Here is a 23,487-nt window from a genome sequence, read left to right as displayed (position 1 = left end):
TACAATCTTTTCGCGCGTTATGAAATTCTGTATATGTATATACAATTTGTAATTGTGTATGATCAATGGTATGTATATGGAAGTCCAAGTGTATGTACACGTACACGAATACATACATGTATGTATGTGTTCTCCAAATGTAGCTACATTATGTTTGACTATCGTTGCAGTTGCTACATGTAAGCAGAGTTGTATATATGTATGTATGTACATTCTACATGTAACTGATCAAAAAATTAGTTATTTAAATTTCGAAAGAATGAATTATTCTACTAATGTATACATCAGTATGGATCAGTGATTGTGCGTGACGTTCCGTTCAATTATAAGATTTTAATGTCTTGTTTAAAGAACAAACGTGTATACTATCCAGAGATTAGTTGTATTTCAAGACATTGTATCATGTACCAACCTATTATTGCTAAATTAAGTTAAATGTAATTGTAAAGAAGTCTCTATTTTGTACATAAACACTGCAAGTATAATGGCGACACCCACTAATGGTAATGGTAACCTTATTGACGAATTCGAGGAAGCATTCCAGGTATGCTATTAGAAGCGCTTCAATTTCTTCATTAATTTATTGATTTAATTTTACGACATTTTTGTCCTTTTAATATTCAGTTTAATTTAACAAACCGTTTTATATTATGTATAATATTATCCGCGCATTATTTATGTGATGACACTTATCAATATTAAACACAATTACAGCAATGTTTGAGTATATTAACGGCAAAGGACGAGGGATTAGGAAACAATGGGATTGGAATGTCTGGTGGTTTGACTGTGGATAATGAGGAAGCTTGTAGCGAAGTCGAACAAGTCACATTGAGATTCATAGACTTGGCGAGGCAAATGGAAGCCTTCTTTCTACAGAAGAGATTCTTATTATCCGCATTGAAGCCAGAACTAGTAGTAAAAGAGGATATTAATGATCTTAAAGTAGAATTAGCACGAAAAGAAGATCTGATAAAAAGACATTATGATAAGATTGCAGTATGGCAAAATTTGTTAGCAGATTTACAAGGCTGGGCCAAGTCCCCGGCTCAAGGTCCGGCACCTAATGGTAAGAATTGATAAAAATAAGTGCATGCTAAAAGACTTAATAAATTCAAAATTCCATAGGTTTGCCAAATGGTACTCAAAGTGGGCAAAATCAACAAGCCACTAATGGAGGGGGGAATACTACAATGCAACAACAACAGCAAATAATGCAACATCAACAACAGCTCCAGCAGCAACAACAATTGCAACATCAAATGCAACATCAAATGCAACAACAACAGCTTCATCAGCAACAGGTATTTAAATAATACCATTACAAGAAATGCTGAAACCTTTGTACTCGGGTTGCTGTTTGAAATTACTGTTGGAGATATTTTTTTGAATATGACACAAACAGAATTTTTTAACTGCAGGGAAGAAAAGAAATTGTGCATTTATAAATAGAAATTTTATTTTACTGTGGCGGTCATAGATAAAAAAGTAACATTTTGAATTATTATCTTTTAACGTTTATCTCATTGTAGCTGTAAATTAAGACACATTCGTAACATAAATTATTAACAATTCCTTTATACAAAGCATCATTGCATCATGCAGTTACTTGTTACAAAAGATTATTTATACTTGCTTTACTACTCTTATTCTGATTTTAGTATATTTATTGTTATTACGTTTTTTTATTTTTTGTTACAATTTAAAAATCAATACTATTGTTGAATGATTTTATATGTCTGCCTGTGTGTATGCATGGGAGTATGAATGTACAAGGTGTATATAAATAGTTTAAATTATTAAGAGATCTTTTATGATTGGAAACACTTTCCAGAATCATAGAAACTATTTTTGCTCTTTTTTCTTACAATACTAGTTATTCAACACGTAAAATTATTCTGTCCTATTGCACAAAAAGCAATGTATACTGTATAGTGTTGTGTATAATCAGTGCCTTACATAATTCCTATCCACAGAAGTGTAACATATGGAAAAAAAATTGAAGTACTTCTATTAGTATCTGCGATAGATAGAAATATAAAAGCATGACTTTCATTTATGAAGCGAGGAAACTATCAAATATATATATATACATATATATTAATATATATATATATATATGCCTGTATAAATATGTTATTTAAAATGGTGCCAAAATTATTGATATTAGAAAGCGTACAAATGTTTATCCAAAAACTGCTATAAGAAATCTGATAACTACAATAATAAAGAAAACAGATGCGCATATATCAGTTTGCTTAATGATAATTATAAATCTAACGATTTTTCATGAGTATGAATTATATAGGAGCAGGAACTAACACTTGAAGCATAAAGTGATCTCCTTATATATATATACATAAATATATCCATTTTTTTCACATTTTTTCATATCATAAATTGCATTGCATCACACATTATAAATTGTTAAAGAAACGAAATATTTTTCAGTATTTATAAGTTTACCTGATTATAATATAAGAAATCTATTTTGCATGAAAATATGTATGCATGCACATTATATCACTATAAAAGCCCTTACGAACAATATCTTTATAGTCAAAAGATCATACTGAAACCTCATTCGCAATAAGTCATAATTATATGACAGATTTGTTCCATATTTATTGTGACTGTTCTTCTGTACTTCATATACTAATACGAGTTTCTCTTGCATAAATGTTTAGAAATCATACCGAACAAAACTATATTGCAGCCATTCATTAAAATGGGTAACTGCAAGAAAACAAACGTATATCATTTCGCTTGTGTTGTCTCTACATGCAACTAGATGTTTGCAGAATAAATCTCTGTTCATGGTAAAACAACATTGTGCTTTCTTTCATTTCCCTCGCCTATCTTAATTACTATTCCTGCCACCCTATTGGCTCAAAACTATTGGAACACTACATTTATTATAATTCTGAAATCTGTATATCTAGATATATATGCATTTGGATCCTTAAATATCTTATAAATTCATTTGAATTATTGAACATCAATTTCCACAACTTCATAAAGCTGTACATAAACTGTATACATTTTTTAGAACATTTGACCTAACGTTGCAGGTGCAGCAAGGCTCTGGCAATCCTCCTACGTCTAGTCTTCAGGGAGTTGGAGTTTCAGTTGGACAACAGGGCATGTTCATGACGCAGGGAGGTGTAGGTGTAGCTGGTGCAAGAGCTGGATTTCCTGTTGGAGGTGTAGGAAGTAGTGCTCTTCAGGGTCCATTAGCTTTTCTGGAGAAGACAACGAGCAATATAGGAATGCCGGAAAGGCGGAGTTGACGCGGAAGGGGGAGGGGCCGGGGTCGGGGTCGAGGAAGAGGCCGAGGAAAAGGACGAAGCGCAGGAGGAAATCTACCTCCGCCTCCTCCGCTCCTCGATACTTCAGACCCGTCGTCGTATGCTGCTGCTGCCGCAGTCGCAGCTGCTGCGGCAGCGCCCCTTCCCTCTCCTCAGCAGCAGCCTCCACCGTCTTGTACATGAACACAATTGCCGCAATTTATTTACAATGTTGTGAAATACTGTTCCTACGTCTGAGATCCTTGTGGCCATAGACTTTTATCAAAAAACGATGGATTTCATTTCTATTATGCTAAAAACCATTGACAAAGTATCTCTCTGTTGATAGCGTTTTTGCATTTTATTGTTTCCTTTAAAATCAGAATGAATGGAAATATTTTTTATTCTGTATGTATTGTAAGCTTATTGATAGGTTTCAGTGACTGCATTATATCAAAAAGAAGTTCAAAAAACCTCTTTTTAAATAGCAGTATTTAAAGAAATTATTAGATTATGCCAATTGAAGTAAATTGTTGATATCCAATGGAAATTGTTTTTACTAACTAAAAGCGTATCAAGAAGTCCTCGTCTGTAAATCATGATATTTTCAGTTTAGAAGCATAAAGTTGTTAAACAGCACTTAACAACTTAGAGATGCTAATATCAATGTTGTCTAGCATAAGAAGCATTAAAATGCTTCCATAACTTAATTTTAAAGTTGTTTTAAAATAATTGTTTGACAACCATGCGAAAATATGCGTGACAGAAGAAACGCGAATATGAAGTATTACTCAGTCTTTGTTGCAATTTCTTTGTTTATTTGTGACTTCTGCGATTCTTTTTATATACGTATACTTTGCATAAATCTACGTAACGTAATAACTCATAAGATTATGTAAAATATAATGCGCCCACGGAACAATGAGATATTCATTTTAAGAGGGTAAGCAATGAAAACTGTACATAACAAGATTGTGTGTGTGAGTGAAGAAAAGTAACATAAAGATTCACATGTACATAGAATTAGAGGCACGAGTTTCCATACAATAAATCTTGTATTTTATTACTTTAAGTTTGAAAAATTGTTAATACTTTTAAAAAACGTGGGTAACGTTTATACAATGGTGGTCAAAACTGTCGGATGTATAAAAAATGCGACACAAATAAAATGTAAATTGCCCAAATAACAACATTCCTCCCATGAGTGGTATGTTAAAGAATTTGTTCTTATATAAGCGTAGCACATTTTTTGTACCTTATTGTACAAAACTATTCCCGTTGTTACTGTATGTCTCTTTATTTTTTCAGTTTTTGTATAATATTGTTATCAATGTTCGGTAACGCAAATTTAACTTTTTACATAATATGAACAAAAATAACTGTACAAAGCAGATTATGGATTCATTACAGTTATACCAAATACTGTCGCACTGTAAAGTAATATAATTCTGTACACAAACGTAACGATTACAAATTTTGTATATGACGAACATTCGATGGAATTTTTGTTTATATTATACTCATTTACAAAAATGCAGTTGTCGTTGGAATATAGTAAGGGAGGTGGGCGTATATGTATATAGAAATAGCCGTACAAGAGGCAAAAATCAACTGAAATCAGTTGTATATTTTAATAGAATGTTTGTAAGAACTGAATAAGCGTACGAGTTGGACGACCTGCCATTCCGGCTGGTATATATGGCAATTCATCGGGACCAAGCATCATTACTCCTGCGATATCTAAATGCATCCATGGCATGTCACATTCAACGAACTCTCGCAAGAAAGCTGCAGCCGTGCATGCGCCGCCACCTTTCGTTCTTGCAATATTCTTTATATCCGCTGACTTAACTTTTTCTGTAACATATTTAAAAATGTAAAAAAAGGAAAAGAAAGAAAAACGAAACAGTTCAATTGTCTGATATTACTTGTCATATCATATGTAAAATATTTCCAGAGTGGCATTCTCCAGACTCGATCACCGGTCACAACACCAGCGTCCTTTAATTTCTCAAACAGTGTACTATCATTTGTGAAGACTCCAGTTGCTGCTCCTGCCAAACTCAATTTCATTGCACCGGTCAACGTTGCAATATCCAAGATAAATCTACAGTTACATTTATACATGTATGTTTAATTATGCTTCCTAGATACGCACAAGATTTCAAATATCTCTACAATTACCTGGGCTTAAATTGATGAGCATAACAAAGTGCATCGGCAAGAATAAGTCTGCCTTCTGCATCCGTATTATCTACAATAATACTTTTTCCATTCATTGCGAATACAACGTCCCCTGGTTTGGTGGCATGTCCGGAAGGCAAGTTTTCAGTAAGTGGAATTAAGCCAATCATGTTCACTTTCAGCTTCAGTTCAGCGGCAGCTCGAATAGAGGCTGCTACGCATGATGCACCAGTCATGTCTGCACGCATTTCGTCCATATCCGCCGATTGCTATACAAAAAAAAGTTCTATGCAGATTGAACTAATTGAAAAAATTTGCTAAACAATCATTTACCTTGAGACTTATACCGCCTGCGTCGAAAGTAACACCCTTCCCAACGAACACAATCGGTTGACTATCATCTGCAGCACCTTTGTAGTGGATTTCAACGAACTTTGGTGGCTCGCAACTTCCACGAGAAACGCTAAGAAAAGAACCCATTTTCTTTTGCTCGGCCCACTCTTTATCATGTACTGTAACAGTGATTCCTAATTTCGAAAGAGTTGAAGACACCTCTTGGGAAAATATTGTTGGAGTCATCAAATTGGCTGGTGTGTCTGACAGTTCACGTGCCCAGTTCTGTGCTTGGGCTTTGATATTTCCAATTTTCCATTGTTCTCTATAACAGAATAATTGTAATAACGTATATGAGTAATATATGTATAGACAGAATACGATAAATAAAATAAATACATAATACTCACTGTCCCTCTTGACCATATAGTGAAACTTTTGGAAAGACTGCCTGTTTTTCCTTGTTCTTGGAACCTTGGAAGAACCATGTCGATAGAGCAGCACCTTCAGCTGCAGCTTCAGCATCACCTAATGTTTCTAATTTGATGTCTTTAATGTCAACTCCATCCAGTGCACGACAACCCACTATAAATGAAGTACTTGATGTAGATTAACTTTCAATGTTGTTGAAATAGTAAAAAAAAAGAAGTGTGCAAATGAAAGGGGAAAACAATTATGTATGTGATCGGAAATATCTACCTGCAGCCGCTGTACGTATGTTTTCTTTTCCTTCGTGTATTTCTTCAAGTTTATTAATGCCGAGGTTCTTTTTCCCAAGACCAACTACTGCAACTCCCACATATTCCTTTTCATCCAAACCCCAAAATACTCTAACAGAGCCTTTGGGAATTTTCGGGCCTGCTCTGTAGTGGTAGAAGTATTGATGTGTTATTCAAAATGTTCATTTTTAATTGATATATGCATTAATGAGGTAAGGGTGAGTTTGCTCTGTGATTGAAAGATACGTGAAAAAATGTACTGAGACACAGATCCACAAATTTATTCATTACAATAATTCTAGGCATTGTTTGTAACATATTCTGTAGCATTTGGAATTTTAAAATACAATCTAAAAATATACTATTTTTTACATACATCCTAGAATAAACTTTTTTAAAATTAATCTAATAATTTATATATAACGATTATTCTAAGTAGTAAATTATTAATTATTCTTATTTTCTTCACAATTCGGGCTACATAATAATTCACAATATTTTTGTTGTGTTTTCTTATATAATAGAGACAATTGATTTGTACTAAGAGTACATCAAAGATAGGCGTCACAATTATTTCCAGGATAGTTATTTGTTAATAGAAATTAGTAACAATAAAGAATGATTTGTGAATTATAATATAGTACAATGTGAAACTATATTTATATTATACCAAAAGTTCGCTCCTTCCTCTATATGTATACTCAGATTTAAGTATGTAAATCTGTCATGGGGTTTCATCATACTTGTTAAATATTAAAGAAATTATTAAAAATCGACACATTCAGCTTACCAGACAATTAGTCATGGAAACTATTTACTTAACATATACTAATCAGAGCTAAATAAAATGATGTTTAAATAGAGAATAGTACATTCATATCCTTTTTCTACTCTTTAAACATTAACAATACTTATTGTTAATTATCACTGTTTTCACCAATGAATATGATTTGACTTATAAATTTATTAATTCTGAAACAAAAAGATATTTACAATCTACTTTTAATCAGAAATTCTACTTCTTTAGCTCTGACACTAGTATATGGATTCAGGTGTATCAACTATCTTACACTAACAACATACAATCACTACACATAGTAATAGACTGCACCTGCCAATATTAGTACTGCCATAAATGTTGGCAAACTCAAATATATTACTAGCAAAGTCACTAAATCTCTAAAAAAAATAAGAAATTTTCAATAATTTTTATATAAACTGCCAGCCATACGATCGTAATTCAATAATAGTAAACTAGATTAAATTCTACTTCTTGGTTTCATGAATACATAGCTTTCGCAAACTGAATGCCCTAATAATGTATGCTCTAGACACTGATTCACTGAAATGCGAGTACATAAGAGATCTAGAAATGGATCAATACTAGTATAAATAGAACGATTTTGATGCTGACAGTAGGAACTTAATACAATTTAAGCAGATTCAGCATCTTAGCTGAGACAATACTCTTGGCACAAATTGTATCGAATACGCATTAATTCGTTTATTATATCAATATGAATATTTCTAATCTCTTGATTTGAATTCATTAGGCTACTTTGGCAAGACATTTTCTATTTTCTATACAAAACGGATTGTACAATTAAAGTTGCATTTACAAATCAGAATCCAAAATAAGAAGTTGATTTAACATTATCAAATGTTGCCTGTAACATTACAATTACAAAATTATCTTTTACAATGATAAATATTTTTTCTATTAAAACTGTGTTTGTGATTTACAAGACAACTTATGTAATTCGAATTTTCCTGTACAGTGAAATATTAAATAATTCACATGAAATTTGGATGAATAAAGCATGTTAAAAATAAAGAACATCAATTCTTTAATCTATACATGACTAAATTAATGTGAAATTATAAAATACCATATTTTGCATTATAAACCATTAGAGACAGATGTGCACCATTATACAAACATATGAATTATTTATAGCTAAGATTCAGTCTATTATTAAAGTACATCTAAATTGAGAAATAATTAATTGAAAGAGAAATTAACAAATAACACCCATAATAAAATAAAATAATAGTAAAGCAACAGTACTAATTTTCATACAAATGTAATTATAGGATAATATTTGTGCTGCTTAATGCTGAGAGTATTCTCACAAATAATTCAGTCTCTAATAATTTAGATTTTCTGGTATTTGATACTTTCTTTTTTTACAATTTGCCTCCTAACAAATTTCTATAATACTTAGAATAAATGTTTACACCTCGTTGTTGTTTTATGTCTGAGCAGTGAGATGAATGAATTTTCATTATATTGAACAGATTTCATATTTGTATATATGTGTGTTTGTTTGCTTAGCAGTATATACATTAAGTTAGGATTATCTTCAAACAAGTTCCAATATTTTAATAATCCCTTGAGAATTAGCAGCCACTACAACATTAGACATTTGTCTCCAACAAACCGCAGACACAAATTCATTTAGGTCCTCTTCTCTTCTTTCTTGCATTTCCAGTATACTTCGGCCAGCATCGAATTTATAGGAGAATAGTTGTTTGGTGAGTCCTTTGTAATATACATATAATGCATTGTTTTCAGATCCACACGCTACATAATGACCGTCGGTAGCAAGACCTACGAAATTCTTCTCGTTAACATGTCCGACGAACGATCGCAAACAATGTGGGTTATTAATGTTCCACATTTTCAATTGTGAATCGGTGCTTGCTGATACTATCTCTTCCTTGTTAATGAATTTTACGTAAGAAACGGCTTTACGATGCCCTTTAAATATGCATAATGCTCCATTCATGTTACGCAAATCATAATAATGGACGCAATGGTCTGCAGATCCAAATGCCAAATGACATGAACTACGTGGATTAAACTTAACACAGCATACATTAGCTTTAGCTTCTAAAGAAGCAACGGAATGATCGTTATTCAAGGACCATAATTTAACTCTGGTATCATCTGAGCCTGATGCTATCAGTCTAGTGTCTACATCATTGAAGTCGACAGACCAACACCTTTTCTCATGTTCTTGAAATGCTTTTGTTCTCTGTCCCGTTGCAGCATCCCAGACTGTTACAGTTCCTTCATAATCAGATGATGCCAACATTCCCTTGTGGAAAGAATTCCATGAAACGCATGATATCTTAGAACTAGAAGTCATTTCTACACATGGGTAGTGAATATCTACAGTATCCCTAATTACAGCACTGTAATCAAATACTTTTATACGTTTTGTGACTCCAGCTATTGCAAAGAATTCATTATCTTTATCAAATTCTATACTTGAAACAATAGTAGAATTATTAAAAATATCCGATGAGTAATTCAAAGTAGCCAGGGGGCGCAATGAATTATATTTTAAAAATTTAACAAGATTTTCTCTGAAAACATCCAATCCTGAACTTGAACCATGCCATGCATCATTCTGTCCTTCAGATTTATGTCCAAGGTGTAGCTCTTTGGCACGGGAATCAAAATAACACTGCACAAAATCATCGAAATGAGCATGCATTCTCTTTCTGCGTAGGGCCAAAGTAGAACCTGGTGTATATTCATTTTGCTTCTGACTTCCTGGAGGATTAACAAATGTATCAGTCCCAGATGATCCTGTTTTGTCTACTGGCTTTACCATATTTGAATCTATTATGTCTATAAGCCCAATCATCTCCCTTTTAATAGCAGAGACCTGTGCGGTATCAGTCTCGCTTGATTTCTTTAAGTCTTCCATTTTCGGACATTTACTCTGGACATCCCTTAAAATATTTTCAACTTCTTCTGTATCTCTCTTAATCAATGTTATTTCTTTTTGTAATTGATTTTTTTGTTCTTCCTTTTGTTGCAGTAAATGCTTTAAAAACTCATGTAATAACTTATTTTGTGCTGCACAAGTTTCTGCTTCAAGCAAATGTTTTTTTTGTGTTAATACTTCTAACATTACGTTTATATCGGGTAACGTTAAATTAGCGCTTTCAGCTGCTAGAATGTCTTTTAATCCATCATAGGGTGGTAAACATAAGTCTGTACCTATACCTCTGTGCCTACTATCAGTTGCACAAGAAGATCCTAACTCACTGAGACCCTTAATTCTAGTCTTATATTTTGATATTAATTCATGTAACAAAAAGTTTGGGAAAATATCTTGTTGCGTTAACGTGTAACTACATTTGGGGCAACGCCCATTGGCTTCCAGAGATTTCAATATACACCGATAACAAAATGTATGACCACATCGTGTGATATGAGCTTCATCAATAACTTCAAAACAGATAGGGCACAGATAATCGTTATTTTTATCTTCGAGTGTACCACTAATCCTGTGAAGAACATTTGTGGAATAATGTTGTTTACTTAATCTACTATTACAATCACCTACTGCCCCACTGCTACCAGCAGTGTTATCATTTCCCAAATTATTATCACTGATAGTCGACATTCTCTTTACCTAAATAATACCTTGTGAGATATGCCTAAATTTTAATGAACTATCTTCAATCTCATACTACTCGAAGCTTAATTCAGTCATTAAATAATAATTTCTAACTGAAAACCAGTTTAAAAAGAAATTAATATTCCCTAAATAATACGCTTTCAAATGTTTCTTTATATAATAAAATATGCGATCTGGCAACTCCTTCTGTGCAGCGAGTTTTTGCTTCATATCATGCGTACAATACCATCTCTCAGTCTAGTCACTCCTGAAATAATGAAAATAATGCCAGTGAGCTCATATGGAAGATGATTTTTCACTCGAATTCAAGAGTTTTGTTAATAGAAAAAATAATTTATGGAAAAGTTTTATAAAAAATAACAAAGGAAAAGCAATTCTGAATATTATATGTAAAGCTCAGGCAGCATTATGACAATTGTTTCAGGCTGGAACTATCAATAAAACATTTTTACACTGTTTGATATTAATTCTCATAATCTCAAAGGAAAATGCAAAAACAACATGTACAAAACTATATGCACTGTGCAAAGTTTAAGGTTATGTCACGATTTTGTGCCGTATCTGTTATGTACAACTTGTTTGTCCTAGTTCACTCAGATAACTTGTTTGTACATGATATTTACATTTTTATTTATTTGTATGTATATATACGTGTAGATAAATAAAAAAATATATATATATATGTATATATGTAAATACATATACATATATATATTGTATATATATGTAAAAACATACATATATATATATATATAACTGTAATCAAATAATATCAGTATCGCATATTGCACAAGAAAAAACAATTAATTTAGCAAAGTGAATACGGACTTTTACGTAAACTGATATTCCGAGTGACACAATGATATTACAAAATACATATGTTATAGGTTACAAGAACATATTACTGGGACTTACAATAGGATATTCTTTTGCAGTTTTCCATTAACTAGTTCATCGTATTTAGCCGCCGTGGGTGTCAATGAAACCTTGCTATCATCTTCTGAATCGTAAACACCAAGTACCAAACCTTTCTGTTGGAAATTGAAATATCACGAATAAAAATGGAACATAGACGATCTTTCGTCAAGTATGTTATAACGTATTCAAACCATGATTTTAGGAAAACTAATTTTATTAAAAATACCAAGCGAAAAGATTAAAACATTAAAAGATTCTCAATATTTCTTAAGAGAATTTGTTCGAATTTTGCACAACGTGATTAAATATTTCTTTCCTCTCCCTTCCGAAAATTTTCACGATAGTCTGACAAAAATTCTTCATCTCGTTAATTCGTTGAATATAGCAAAAATGTGAACGATTTTTCGGGGAAAAACATCCGCAAATTTATTTTTCAACGCTTGAACGAATAGTATTTTTCTAATTACCTTCATGGTCGCAATGCAGGATAAGAAACGTAACTGCGAATTACCGTATTGTAGACTCTTAGACCTGATAAGAGACAATGCCATGATTTGTTCACAGAGCATTAGGTGTGATATATATAGACACGCATACATGTATAAACATGCAAAAGTGTGAACGCAGGCGCATCTACGTACTATATACATACATACCGGAGACATACGCGTGTGTTTCCCTGAAAAGATACGATATCTAGACAACTTGGCCACCAATATTGTAGATCCGCGACCGTAGTGCCCTCGCTTCATTTATATTCATATTGCCATCTGGTGAGTATTTTTGGAAATTGCCAAACGACCGTTTCAATTGATGAAATCAGTATGTTTTTGGATGGTGCTTATTTTTTGTCAGATATCTTACAATAATTTAAACACCCAATTGAAGAACAATTAATCTAGTTGTAGACAATGTATAAGGTAAATTCAGCGTGCAATATATTTCTCTGTTCCCGCAAAAATAATTAAGATAAATATTTAAATGTGAACATCATATGCTTATAATATATAATTATTGTTAAATAAAGAGAAAACAAAATGTATACTTTTTACTTCCAACCTGATACCCATAGTCTAACCGATCTATGAATAGAATCATTGAATGGTACCATAAAATCAAATAGACTAAAGTATAATTTATTTGATATGTACAACTATGATACTAAGTGGACTTACAATTAGATTAAAAATTCGTGTTTATTCTTCATTTGTTAAGAAACTCTGCCATAGGATCATCCTCGCGTTGTCGTTTCATTTGGAAAGCTTCAATTTCTTCTACTGTCGGTTCTTGTACTTCATACATACTATTATATGGTCGCTTCCTTTCATCTATCTCCAACAGTTTCTCTGCTCTTTTTTTATTTTCCTTTTCTTTCTGCAGTGCTTGCTGCAGCTTATCTCCCTCTTCCTTCTTCACTTTCTTTTCTTTCTGTTTCCGTTCCTTCTGTTTGCGCTTTTTATCTTTTTTCTTCGAGGATTTGGATCTCTTGACTGTTTTCGACTTTTTCTCCTCTTGATCAGATGAGCTATCACTACTCGATGATTTCTCATTGGGTATATCTTCCTTTTCGTCATCTGAATTTTCTTCTTCTATTGTTCTTTTGTTTTCTATAACGTTGGCATCAAATGCCCTTTTACCTGCTTCTCCTGTGCAGTAGGAATTCTTAACAAACGAATGGCAACATTTGTATCCCCATTTACCAGCATGCCAGTAAGAACCCCACACAGATGTATGATTATTAGGATAGACATCTTCTTCATACTTGGAACGAATCACTTGTCTATCCTGTCCTTTGATGATCTAAAATGAAATCAATACATAAAATGTAAAAATTCTTATAATTACACAAGTAAAATATTATTTAAGTTGATAAATTTATATACTTTTCCATATCTAGAATATTCTACGTATTGTTCCGTTTGTGCTAACAAAAGAGAAGACGGTAAAGTATCAAGATGCTCTTCACCACCGTATGTACTGATTATACTGTCACGAGCTTTGTCTTTCAGTTCATCACGTTTCTTATCGTATTCCTGTTTCAGTAATTCCAGTTTTGTGGGTTCAGCAAGTAGGTGAACATCGACACCTCTTTCATGGGCTTCCCATGCAAATAACTGAGCGTTTGCATGGCGTTGTGTGTCTCCAGAGAAACGTGCGAAATTTTCACCCTTATAATCTACTCTGTAACAAAACGTTATAGGTATTCAGGTGGTTATTTTGTTAGAAAAATAATTTTGGAACCTATCAAATTTATGGAACAAAGATACATACTCTCTTTCTGTGCCAACATAAGGGTTATCGCGCATAGATCTTGTTTTAGGATCATAGTACGCCGAATTTGGATCCAAATTTCGAAGGTATTTTGCTGTATCTTCTCTAATTCTCAGATTTCTAACAGTAATACGTTGTTTAGAATCTACTTTCGTTCCTGGCATATCAACTTCATCTACATATTTGTCTTCATCTTTATCTGAATCTTGTTCATCAGTTTCTTCAGCATTTAGCTTCTCTGCACGCATTTGTCGTTTGGCTTCTTCAATTTTTTGGTACTCTTCAACAATGGCTCTATGCTCTGAAGGATCATAACCAGCCCACCTATGAGAAAGAAAATAATAAATAAAATTTAGTATTTATTTTTTTCTTGAAAAAACAGGTGAAAAGCAGTTAGATTACCTATCTCTTTTACCATCGTAATCCATAGATAATTCAGGTTGGCCAAATTCATCTGGCGCAATATTTGCATTTGTAAATTTTGCTCCAATTTTACGTGGACGTTCCATACATTCCTTTCTTTTATGGGTCATAGCACCACAGTTTTCGCAGGCTCCTTTGCGGTATTTTGTTATTTGTTTGGATGAATCTACACCTCGATTGTACCATTCATCTATTCCACTAAATTGCTTCTGTTTCTCTGGTTGTGGTCTTTGATGTTTTAAAGTAGGGCCCTTAAAATAGTTTTTTAAGGATATGTTAATTGTGAAAAGTATATTTCAATATAAAATTATTAATAGAGTTAGTAGATACCTGTGCTCCAAAATACCATGGTGTGGCACTAATATACTGTGGAATGTGCGGATTAATATCTTTTCCTTCCTCATCAACTGCAGCTGGTGCTGTACCAGCTTTCCTTGCTTCTTCTAATTCCTTCGCTTTTCTCCAATCCTCTCTACTTTTTTTCCTTGGCTCATCCTCAAAATTACTTGTATTCTTTATAATTTTTGACACAGGTACATTAGCTAACGTATTAGCCATGTTTATCGAACAGCGTATAAAATCGTTTTTTTTTATTTCGTGAATAACCTTTTATTTAACGTTCCATTTGAAGAGACACTATTGTAAATAATAGTTGAAAATTGAAACTAACCTATTTCACCTACATATTCTGAAAGCAAGCAAAATATGGTTAAGGCAAGTTTACAAGCATATATGTACATATGTATCCATAATGCAAAACGAGTACACATAGAAATTCAACAACATGGCGATATTTAATTCGTAGAGAACTGTACCAACTCTACATTAAAAAATTTCAATAGAAAAGCTTTGAATGTATGTATGTATTATGTACATATTTTTTAATCGAGTGCAAATAATTCTTATCAGAGGATTTAAGAATACGTAAGCAGGCCGTAAGAACTTTCAAAACTTTTCCCCACTTTTTGATCTATAAAAGAAGGAGAAAAAGAATAAGAACCCCGATAACAAAGCGACAAGATACTCCCCACTACTTGCCTTTCCTCCTTTTTTGCGTTGAACAGTGATTAGACAAGAATAGATAAGTTCTGAAAGTTCTGACGTTCCACGAGCCTTAGTTTATAACGCTATCCGAACGGGTGCGTGAAAAGAGAGAGACCGCTGCACAGTAAAGTGAGGCATCATAACGTTAGTCAGTGTAAGCTTTACACTGTAAAATGTAACTTGTTTTGCATAAATCATGTTAATATGTTTTCTTACTGACTTATTCGTTTTCCCTTTTTGTCTTTGACCGCAAAGGTAACGCTGATTAGCTGTAATCGTCATCCAGTCAGAGCAAAGCAATTTCTGCTATTATTCTCGTTAACGAAGCGAGCCGCGGCCAGAGAGGTTTGTTGAAGCTGAGGTATCATTGGACTGTTACGGTTTGAATTGTCTGGATGTAGGGAATTTGATGTGGTTCGGTTGCCCGTGGAGCGCTGAACCGCTCTGCTCGTGAAAGGTTGTAGAGAGTTGTACAACTTTGAATATTTTAAGCAAAAACTGGTACTTTATTGATAGAGCTCTATGATCTACTTTCTTTGACTGTCGAATAAAGTCTGTTTGAATTTTCCCGAGGAAAGCAAGTTTTATTCCTGCGTTCCTTCCGGTTCTTTCTCCCTTGTCCAATAGGAAAATTGGGGTCCTCTAGCTGGATGCTGATTCGTCGGATGGCTCATCTTCTGGTTGCAGATTGGTGGTGATTGGTGGTTCGGCGGTGCGCGTGCGGCTGGGAGTGCGCGACGGTCGAGCGCGCAGGGGCAAAAAGCCCGCCGAAACGAACGGAGTGAGGTATGCCGCGCGCGAAGACCTCGGTTCAAGGACAGCGTGAGAGAGAGAGAGAGGTCAGGGAGAGTTCCGAGAAGTCCCTAACTAAAGGTTTTCGACGTGCAACACTTTAGCGGTCCGGATTTGTTACTGTGACTCGTTTAGTTTGTGCAACATTGTAGAGGATCTTACGAGAGCCAACGTGACATTGTCTATATTCCTCGATTAGTCTTGCTAAAGAAAGCGAAGGCTTGACGATGAACTTCGTGGGAACTCTCTCATTGTCTCTTTACATATTCTCAGTTATTCCTCTCGGGCGATACAATGTCTCTATATAAATATGCGATATAAATTTGTATATACATTCAAACTTCCCTCCTGCCGCCATAAATTGAAACGTATAGTCTAGTAGCGTGGTCGTAATATAAACAAGTGCCTATGTTCGCGTCGCTCATGAAACGTGATAACGTAACACCTCCATCCCCATAAAGAAAAAGTTGTTACACGTGACAACTTTTTGTACAAAAGTTAATAATATGGACGCATACAGATAGGACATCTAACGCATTGAGTCGGCAAATAGAAGATTGATGGGTACAGATCAAGACACGCAAAAAGGGGATGGGTGACGATTAATAATTAAATAAAGCGTAGGTGCAAATTATTAAGGTGTGATACAAAACAAATGTGGAAAGGGAAAGCAAATACCTAGTCGGTTGGCCTTATGCAAGCTAATTTGAGTTTGTTAACATGCACGATTTTAAATTTATTGGTCCCTATCTCAATTTCTGCAGTTTTAGTTATCATTCGAGTAATTTTGTAAGGCCCGACCCAATTGGGGTCAAATTTCGAGGTTCTAGGTTCTTTTAACAAATATACATCATCGTTTTCTTTAAAGGTACACGGATTCAGTTGTCTGTCGTAGTACGATTTGCTTTTTCTTTTAGCCTTATCAAGATTTTCCGCCGCAGTGATCTGAGTGGTAGTAATTTTTACAAATAGGTCGTTTAAGTATTGATTGAATGTATGAGGTATCTGTTCCTTAACAAATTCTGACGGTATACTAATACCAAATACTAATTCATGTGGTGTGAACCCGGTAGTCTCATGTGTGGAGGTATTATAGGAAAACATTCCGAATCGGATCCATTCGTCCCAATTATTTTTGATGCAGTAATGTTTGAGGTAATCTATAAAATTCCTATGTGCTCTTTTTAGGGAACCTAAAGACTGCGGGTGGAAGGCAGACGAAGTTATCCTCCGTATTTTAAGGATTTTACAGAAATTTTCCATTTTCCGGCAGGTGAAATTTGTACCCTGGTCAGTATGAATGATTCTTGGATCCGTTCTATTGAAAATTTATCTTGGTCTATTAGAGTTTTGCTGATTTCGGTTAATCTGTCAGTACTAAGAGGTAGAAAATGTACTAAATTATCTTTTTGCAATAAGAGAGGATTTCTACTGTATTGTATGACGGGGAATAAGGTACTTGTCACGTTTTCAGCTGTTTCAATAACGTTAACTGAATTATTATCCGCGTGAATTTCTTCACTCGTTTGAGTGAGCCGACTGCCGAGGCTACATCCCTATCTTCCCCTTTGCAAACTTGGCATAAAAAATCGTTGTATTCCAGGTGCCTTTAAGCACATACGGAACGGCGGTCTCCCCGCAACCGCGTTGAACAAGCTCAAGCTGCTGGCCCCGCGAAGTTAGTCCACGCGATTGTGTGACCCATCGCTGGTGACCTTGACTATCCGCCACAGTCCCTGAAGCGACCACTTGGGGTTCAGGGTCGTTCAGCCAACAGGAAAAAGCTTTGGATGCCTGGGGTACCTTTCTTCCCTAACTAACGATTTTAGGGCGCCCATATGCGGCCTCGGTTTTATTTGCGACGGCGTTCCCACGCGTAAGGAAAGCAGAAGCTACAATTATTTCGTTTTTGGAATAACATATCGTTGTCTGTCTCATTGGAATCCGGATTCGAAGACGGTGTCAAGTCTGCGCAAACAAGCACCCTCTCGGAATCTTTAGGATCCAATGAGTAAAAGTTTCGACTATATATAGTCGGTCTAATATAAAATAGTATCTCTAAATAGCCTGACGTGACAAGTTGAATTCGGATCTACAGGGTTTCTGGGTTCAATATTTTGCCATCTGAACTAGCGACTCACGTTAGATGTTGTTTTGTTTTATATACACTGTGGAAAGCCACACCAATGGAGGAGAGAGCGGGCGAACCCGGTGTGTGATGTGTTCCACTCTACAAGTAACGAGATTCGAGAGAGTGTATGGTAATTTTATTCAAGATTCAAAGAACGTGGCGATAAAGAACGAAAAGAGAATATATGGATTAGCGAGGACACGCGACGACGGGTAGAAAAATGATTCGAGACCCGTACTTGTACGCGTGCGCATCCCGCACGATACCAAACATCAAAAAGTTCGTTCCCATCAGACATCAAAGCGTTCGTTCTCACACACTCTGTATATGTACTATGTAAGAGTAGAGACATCATCGATAACCTCACACAGGTTCCAAAATCTCCCTGGGGCTATATATATATCCGGCGTATAATATAATCAACAACACACGGTCGCACAATTCCATTTACGGTTTTGTGTCAAATTTTCTTTTTGCGTCCATTGCATCTTTGGTACAGTCTCTATTCTGGATTGGATTTCTGGGTTCGTTTGATTCTATTGTGAGGATATCTGCCCTGTCCTTTTTAATTCGAAAATCCTGTCGACCTGATTCCTGTTTCATTCGTTTATCTGCCCGGGTAGCTAGCATAATCGCGGTGTCTAAATCGGGTATGTCTAATCCCGATATGGCGGATGTAACATAACTGGGTAGTCCCTTCAAGAAAGTGTTGATTGCCTTTTCGGTAAAAAGAGAGGTCAACGCGCCTAGAGGTTCCAAAGGGTGTGCAATCTTCGCGTTTTGTATACCCTTATACAATGCAATTTCTATCCTTTTCCCGAAATCGCTAATGCTTTCGCGGTCTGCACGTCGACACCCTGCTAAGTCATCTAGCGTTTGTTCTAAACTAATATCTTGTTTGTAAGCTGATTTTATTAGGTCGACTAATTCTTCTATAGTTTTGGGGGTTCTAGTTTTTGCAATTCTAAAATATTCATTCTGTTGAATTTTACTCCTAGCCAGGGTTAATAATAGATCCTTATTTTCAGGCCCTACTATAGAAATAGCCGTCGTGCATTTTTCTACAAAGAGATCTACTGAATTTTCCTGCCCAGTGAAGGGGGGAATGAAATTAATTAAGAAGGTTGCTAGCGGAATAGAATTATGCGATATTCCTACACGAGGTTCGTATTACGCGGTCATTCTCTACCGTAAGGATTTCGCGGCCACTCAGATCACTTTCAGAGATTTCCTGACGTTTTAAATATCTAGCGCGTAAAGGCGGCATTTTTATAAATGAGATGACGGGTAGTCTTACGTCTATAGAAATCGCTCGTTGCCGTTGTTTGATGTCCTTGTAGTTGTTCCCAGGGATGATTCGTCTCCGCTACGTCCAGGGATGGCGAGGTCCACGTAGTGTTGCTGTCGTTCCCAGGGATGATTGGTTCCGGATGTTGAGTTGCAGGACTCCTTCCTCCGTTGGTTGTACGTGCTTGTGATTTATGGCTTCGTTAGCATGGGTTGCCAAAATCACACGTCTCCGGTATTTACCCTTATGCTCTTGGGGAAACCATGCAAAACCCAAGAGAGAGAGGTGCACTTTTCACGAGCCGGCAAATGTTGTTTTAAACAATCCCACCGCTGTCACCAGTGTTACGGTCTGAATTGTTTGGATGTAGGGAATTTGATGTCGTTCGGTTGCCCGTGGAGCGCTGAACCGCTCTGCTCGTGAAAGGTTGTAGAGAGTTGTACAACTTTGAATATTTTAAGCAAAAACTGGTACTTTATTGATAGAGCTCTATGATCTACTTTCTTTGACTGTCGAATAAAGTCTGTTTGAATTTTCCCGAGGAAAGCAAGTTTTATTCCTGCGTTCCTTCCGGTTCTTTCTCCCTTGTCCAATAGGAAAATTGGGGTCCTCTAGCTGGATGCTGATTCGTCGGATGGCTCATCTTCTGGTTGCAGATTGGTGGTGATTGGTGGTTCGGCGGTGCGCGTGCGGCTGGGAGTGCGCGACGGTCGAGCGCGCAGGGGCAAAAAGCCCGCCGAAACGAACGGAGTGAGGTATGCCGCGCGCGAAGACCTCGGTTCAAGGACAGCGTGAGAGAGAGAGAGAGGTCAGGGAGAGTTCCGAGAAGTCCCTAACTAAAGGTTTTCGACGTGCAACACTTTAGCGGTCCGGATTTGTTACTGTGACTCGTTTAGTTTGTGCAACATTGTAGAGGATCTTACGAGAGCCAACGTGACATTGTCTATATTCCTCGATTAGTCTTGCTAAAGAAAGCGAAGGCTTGACGATGAACTTCGTGGGAACTCTCTCATTGTCTCTTTACATATTCTCAGTTATTCCTCTCGGGCGATACAATGTCTCTATATAAATATGCGATATAAATTTGTATATACATTCAAACTTCCCTCCTGCCGCCATAAATTGAAACGTATAGTCTAGTAGCGTGGTCGTAATATAAACAAGTGCCTATGTTCGCGTCGCTCATGAAACGTGATAACGTAACAGGACATAGATACAAATGATTCGTAATCGAATAATTTTGTTATATTTAGAAAAAGTCATGAAAAATGTAAGTGATAATGTGTAATTATTGTTTATTAAAAATAATATTGACAGAAAGAATAATTAGAATTTGGTAAATTTTATTGTAAGACCAGAAAATTCATTTTCTCGCTACATGAAAATTAGCTTAAAGCGGACCCATTTAAAGTGGGGATTTATCGATTGTATTGAGCCTTTATATTGTCTATCAAATTTTATACTTTCACTTCAGTTTATCGTTCTGTGTACATAATCATCTTAATCTGGAAGATGCATATTAACCGATGTATCGAAAAACAATATGTTTTAATTTGAAGAGAAGAAATCGTTGGATATTAGTTGCTTTAAGAATTGGAATGTAAGATCAAAATGGTGGCAGTGGCAGATAGATCGATATTGGCCTGCAATGTCACGTATTGTTGATAATTCTTCTCTTTGTCGCACATGAGTAAGTAAACATTTATGAACGTTTATTTTACGTAGAGGATGATATTATTTTATTCACTTCTACAGTATATCGATCAATTAATTATCGGTATGCCCGCGAAATTTAAGTCCTATTTCTCAATTTGCATTTTTTTTTAAATATTTTTTTTTTCTTGCATATTTTATCTTACAATTTTGACGCACAGGTGAAAATATTAATTTAGTAAATCGTATAGATTAAATAAAACCGAAAATAATGCTAATTTCTTTAAATTTAGAACAGAGCATGGAATGGATGGATCGTGTCCATTACTCCTTCCATCCTTTGGGGAAAAAGGCAGCTCTGAGAGGGAAGCTATATACTCGTTGCAAAAAGTGGGTTTGTACAGACCACCCTCGGATGCAATTGACTTAGGATATCATACACTGGACAACAATGCCTGCCGATCTACATCTTTATCCACTGCTATATCGGTTCCTATTAGGCAACAAACCTTGTTGCAGCAGAAATGTGTGTACACTGCTGATCTGTGTCAGCTGGATGACACCTTATTATTAAGAATATTCAGTTGGCTGGGTACTAGAGATCTCTGCTCCATTGCCCAAACCTGCAGACGTCTTTGGGAAATAGCGTGGGATCCATCACTCTGGAAAGAAGTTGAAATACGATATCCCCAGAATGCAACTGTTGCATTGAATGCACTGTCTAGACGAGGATGTCATGCATGCATTCGGCGTCTTGTGCTCGAAGGTGCTGTTGGTCTGGCTGGTATTTTTACTCAGCTGCCATTTTTAAGTTTAACTTCCTTAGTACTGCGACATTCCAGACGCATCACAGACTCAAATGTGAGTGCTGTATTAGACAATTGTATAAATCTGAAGGAACTGGACTTGACGGGATGCGTTGGCGTATCTAGAGCATGCAGCCGAATAACAACACTGAAGTTGCAATCGTTGGATCTCAGCGATTGTCATGGGGTCGAAGATTCTGGCTTAGTACTGACACTCTCACGTATGCCGCATCTCGGATGCTTGTATCTACGACGATGCGCGCGTATAACTGATGCCAGCCTTATCGCGATTTCTTCCTATTGCGCCAGTCTCAGACAGTTGTCTGTTTCCGATTGTGTGAGGATTACAGATTTCGGAGTTCGTGAATTGGCAGCCCGCCTTGGTCCGTCCTTGCGTTATTTTTCGGTAGGCAAATGCGATCGCGTGTCCGATGCTGGTCTATTGGTCGTAGCCAGGCATTGTTACAAATTAAGATATTTGAATGCTCGTGGCTGTGAAGCACTCAGCGACAGTGCTACGTTGGCTTTGGCCCGTGGATGTCCCCGATTAAGAGCTCTTGACATAGGAAAATGCGATATTGGTGATGCAACACTCGAGGCTCTCTCGACCGGATGTCCAAATTTGAAGAAACTATCTTTATGTGGTTGCGAGCGAGTCTCGGATGCTGGCTTGGAAGCGTTATCCTACTATGTACGAGGATTGAGACAATTGAATATCGGCGAATGTCCTAGAGTTACATGGGTCGGATACCGGGCGGTGAAACGTTATTGCCGTAGATGCATTATAGAGCATACTAATCCTGGTTTCTCAAGCTGAGCCTTTTAAACCGTCCTTTATTTACGACACTTACTATCTATTTATTAACAACTTTCATTTCATCTCTCGTCTAGACACTAATTTGTAAAAAGCAATTATTCAACGATTGTGAAGATATATACATATATATCGTATACCACAAGTCATGCGAGAGTATATCGTATATGTCTATATATATTTACATACGTTACAAATATTACTCTTTGCTATTTATTAATTTTATAATTTAATACACAAAAGCGATCTTTTAAATTTTATGTAATTTGTATATTTATTTTATAAATAAAAATTTTTAGACTCAATTTAATTAGGTAATATGTGACTCAACAGTTATTTAAATGTGTGTGGATTCTATACATTTACACTATTTATAGTACACTCG

At 35.6% G+C, this 23,487-nt stretch overlaps 5 protein-coding genes across 5 annotated transcripts; 2 read left to right on the top strand and 3 right to left on the bottom strand.

Annotated features, from left to right (window-relative positions):
- The first annotated feature begins 164 nt into the window (after window positions 1-164).
- Window positions 165-4,353, top strand: Med28 (mediator complex subunit 28). The gene is made up of 4 exons (XM_078196695.1): window positions 165-544; window positions 715-1,069; window positions 1,129-1,304; window positions 3,072-4,353. Exons 1-4 carry the CDS (start codon window positions 485-487, stop codon window positions 3,288-3,290), a joined length of 810 nt encoding a protein of 269 aa, XP_078052821.1. The 5' UTR covers window positions 165-484; the 3' UTR covers window positions 3,291-4,353.
- On the bottom strand, window positions 4,324-12,494 carry LOC144478631 (cytosol aminopeptidase-like). Its single transcript, XM_078196693.1, has 8 exons — window positions 12,348-12,494; window positions 11,878-11,993; window positions 6,504-6,667; window positions 6,215-6,389; window positions 5,805-6,129; window positions 5,472-5,740; window positions 5,216-5,394; window positions 4,324-5,144 (listed from the first exon to the last, which is right to left on the bottom strand). Exons 1-8 carry the CDS (start codon window positions 12,477-12,479, stop codon window positions 4,918-4,920), a joined length of 1,587 nt encoding a protein of 528 aa, XP_078052819.1. The 5' UTR covers window positions 12,480-12,494; the 3' UTR covers window positions 4,324-4,917.
- LOC144478630 (E3 ubiquitin-protein ligase COP1-like) lies at window positions 6,781-11,203 on the bottom strand. The gene has a single exon (XM_078196692.1). It carries the CDS (start codon window positions 10,945-10,947, stop codon window positions 8,887-8,889), a length of 2,061 nt encoding a protein of 686 aa, XP_078052818.1. The 5' UTR covers window positions 10,948-11,203; the 3' UTR covers window positions 6,781-8,886.
- Window positions 12,495-12,795: 301 nt separating the features above from the next.
- Window positions 12,796-15,535, bottom strand: Slu7 (Pre-mRNA-splicing factor Slu7). Its single transcript, XM_078197009.1, has 5 exons — window positions 14,905-15,535; window positions 14,554-14,825; window positions 14,152-14,475; window positions 13,764-14,061; window positions 12,796-13,680 (listed from the first exon to the last, which is right to left on the bottom strand). Exons 1-5 carry the CDS (start codon window positions 15,130-15,132, stop codon window positions 13,084-13,086), a joined length of 1,719 nt encoding a protein of 572 aa, XP_078053135.1. The 5' UTR covers window positions 15,133-15,535; the 3' UTR covers window positions 12,796-13,083.
- Window positions 15,536-21,205: 5,670 nt separating this feature from the next.
- On the top strand, window positions 21,206-23,407 carry Fbxl7 (F-box and leucine-rich repeat protein 7). The gene is made up of 2 exons (XM_078197069.1): window positions 21,206-21,519; window positions 21,776-23,407. The coding sequence occupies exon 2, from the start codon at window positions 21,789-21,791 to the stop codon at window positions 23,103-23,105; it is 1,317 nt and encodes a 438-aa protein (XP_078053195.1). The 5' UTR covers window positions 21,206-21,519; window positions 21,776-21,788; the 3' UTR covers window positions 23,106-23,407.
- The last annotated feature ends 80 nt before the right edge of the window (window positions 23,408-23,487 follow it).

This window comes from Augochlora pura, chromosome 3, assembly GCF_028453695.1.
Source record: "Augochlora pura isolate Apur16 chromosome 3, APUR_v2.2.1, whole genome shotgun sequence".
Taxonomy (NCBI): Eukaryota; Metazoa; Arthropoda; class Insecta; order Hymenoptera; family Halictidae; genus Augochlora; species Augochlora pura.
The sequence above is the reverse complement of the archived record's forward strand: the minus strand, read 5'-3'. Positions and strand labels throughout refer to the sequence as shown.

Excerpts from the sequence above, each read along its gene's own strand:
- Fbxl7 (XM_078197069.1), top strand. The coding sequence starts at position 21,789 with ATGGATGGATCGTGTCCATTACTCCTTCCATCCTTTGGGGAAAAAGGC.
- LOC144478631 (XM_078196693.1), bottom strand. The coding sequence starts at position 12,479 with ATGTATGCGTGTCTATATATATCACACCTAATGCTCTGTGAACAAATC. Across the intron at positions 11,994-12,347 it reads CCTGCATTGCGACCATGAAG|AAAGGTTTGGTACTTGGTGT; the intron begins GTAATTAGAAAA and ends AATTTCCAACAG. Across the intron at positions 6,390-6,503 it reads CATACGTACAGCGGCTGCAG|TGGGTTGTCGTGCACTGGAT; the intron begins GTAGATATTTCC and ends CTTCATTTATAG.
- Slu7 (XM_078197009.1), bottom strand. The coding sequence starts at position 15,132 with ATGGCTAATACGTTAGCTAATGTACCTGTGTCAAAAATTATAAAGAAT. Across the intron at positions 14,826-14,904 it reads CATGGTATTTTGGAGCACAG|GGCCCTACTTTAAAACATCA; the intron begins GTATCTACTAAC and ends AACTATTTTAAG. Across the intron at positions 13,681-13,763 it reads AATATTCTAGATATGGAAAA|ATCATCAAAGGACAGGATAG; the intron begins GTATATAAATTT and ends ATTTCATTTTAG.
- LOC144478630 (XM_078196692.1), bottom strand. The coding sequence starts at position 10,947 with ATGTCGACTATCAGTGATAATAATTTGGGAAATGATAACACTGCTGGT.
- Med28 (XM_078196695.1), top strand. The coding sequence starts at position 485 with ATGGCGACACCCACTAATGGTAATGGTAACCTTATTGACGAATTCGAG. Across the intron at positions 545-714 it reads AATTCGAGGAAGCATTCCAG|CAATGTTTGAGTATATTAAC; the intron begins GTATGCTATTAG and ends ACACAATTACAG. Across the intron at positions 1,305-3,071 it reads AACAGCTTCATCAGCAACAG|GTGCAGCAAGGCTCTGGCAA; the intron begins GTATTTAAATAA and ends CTAACGTTGCAG.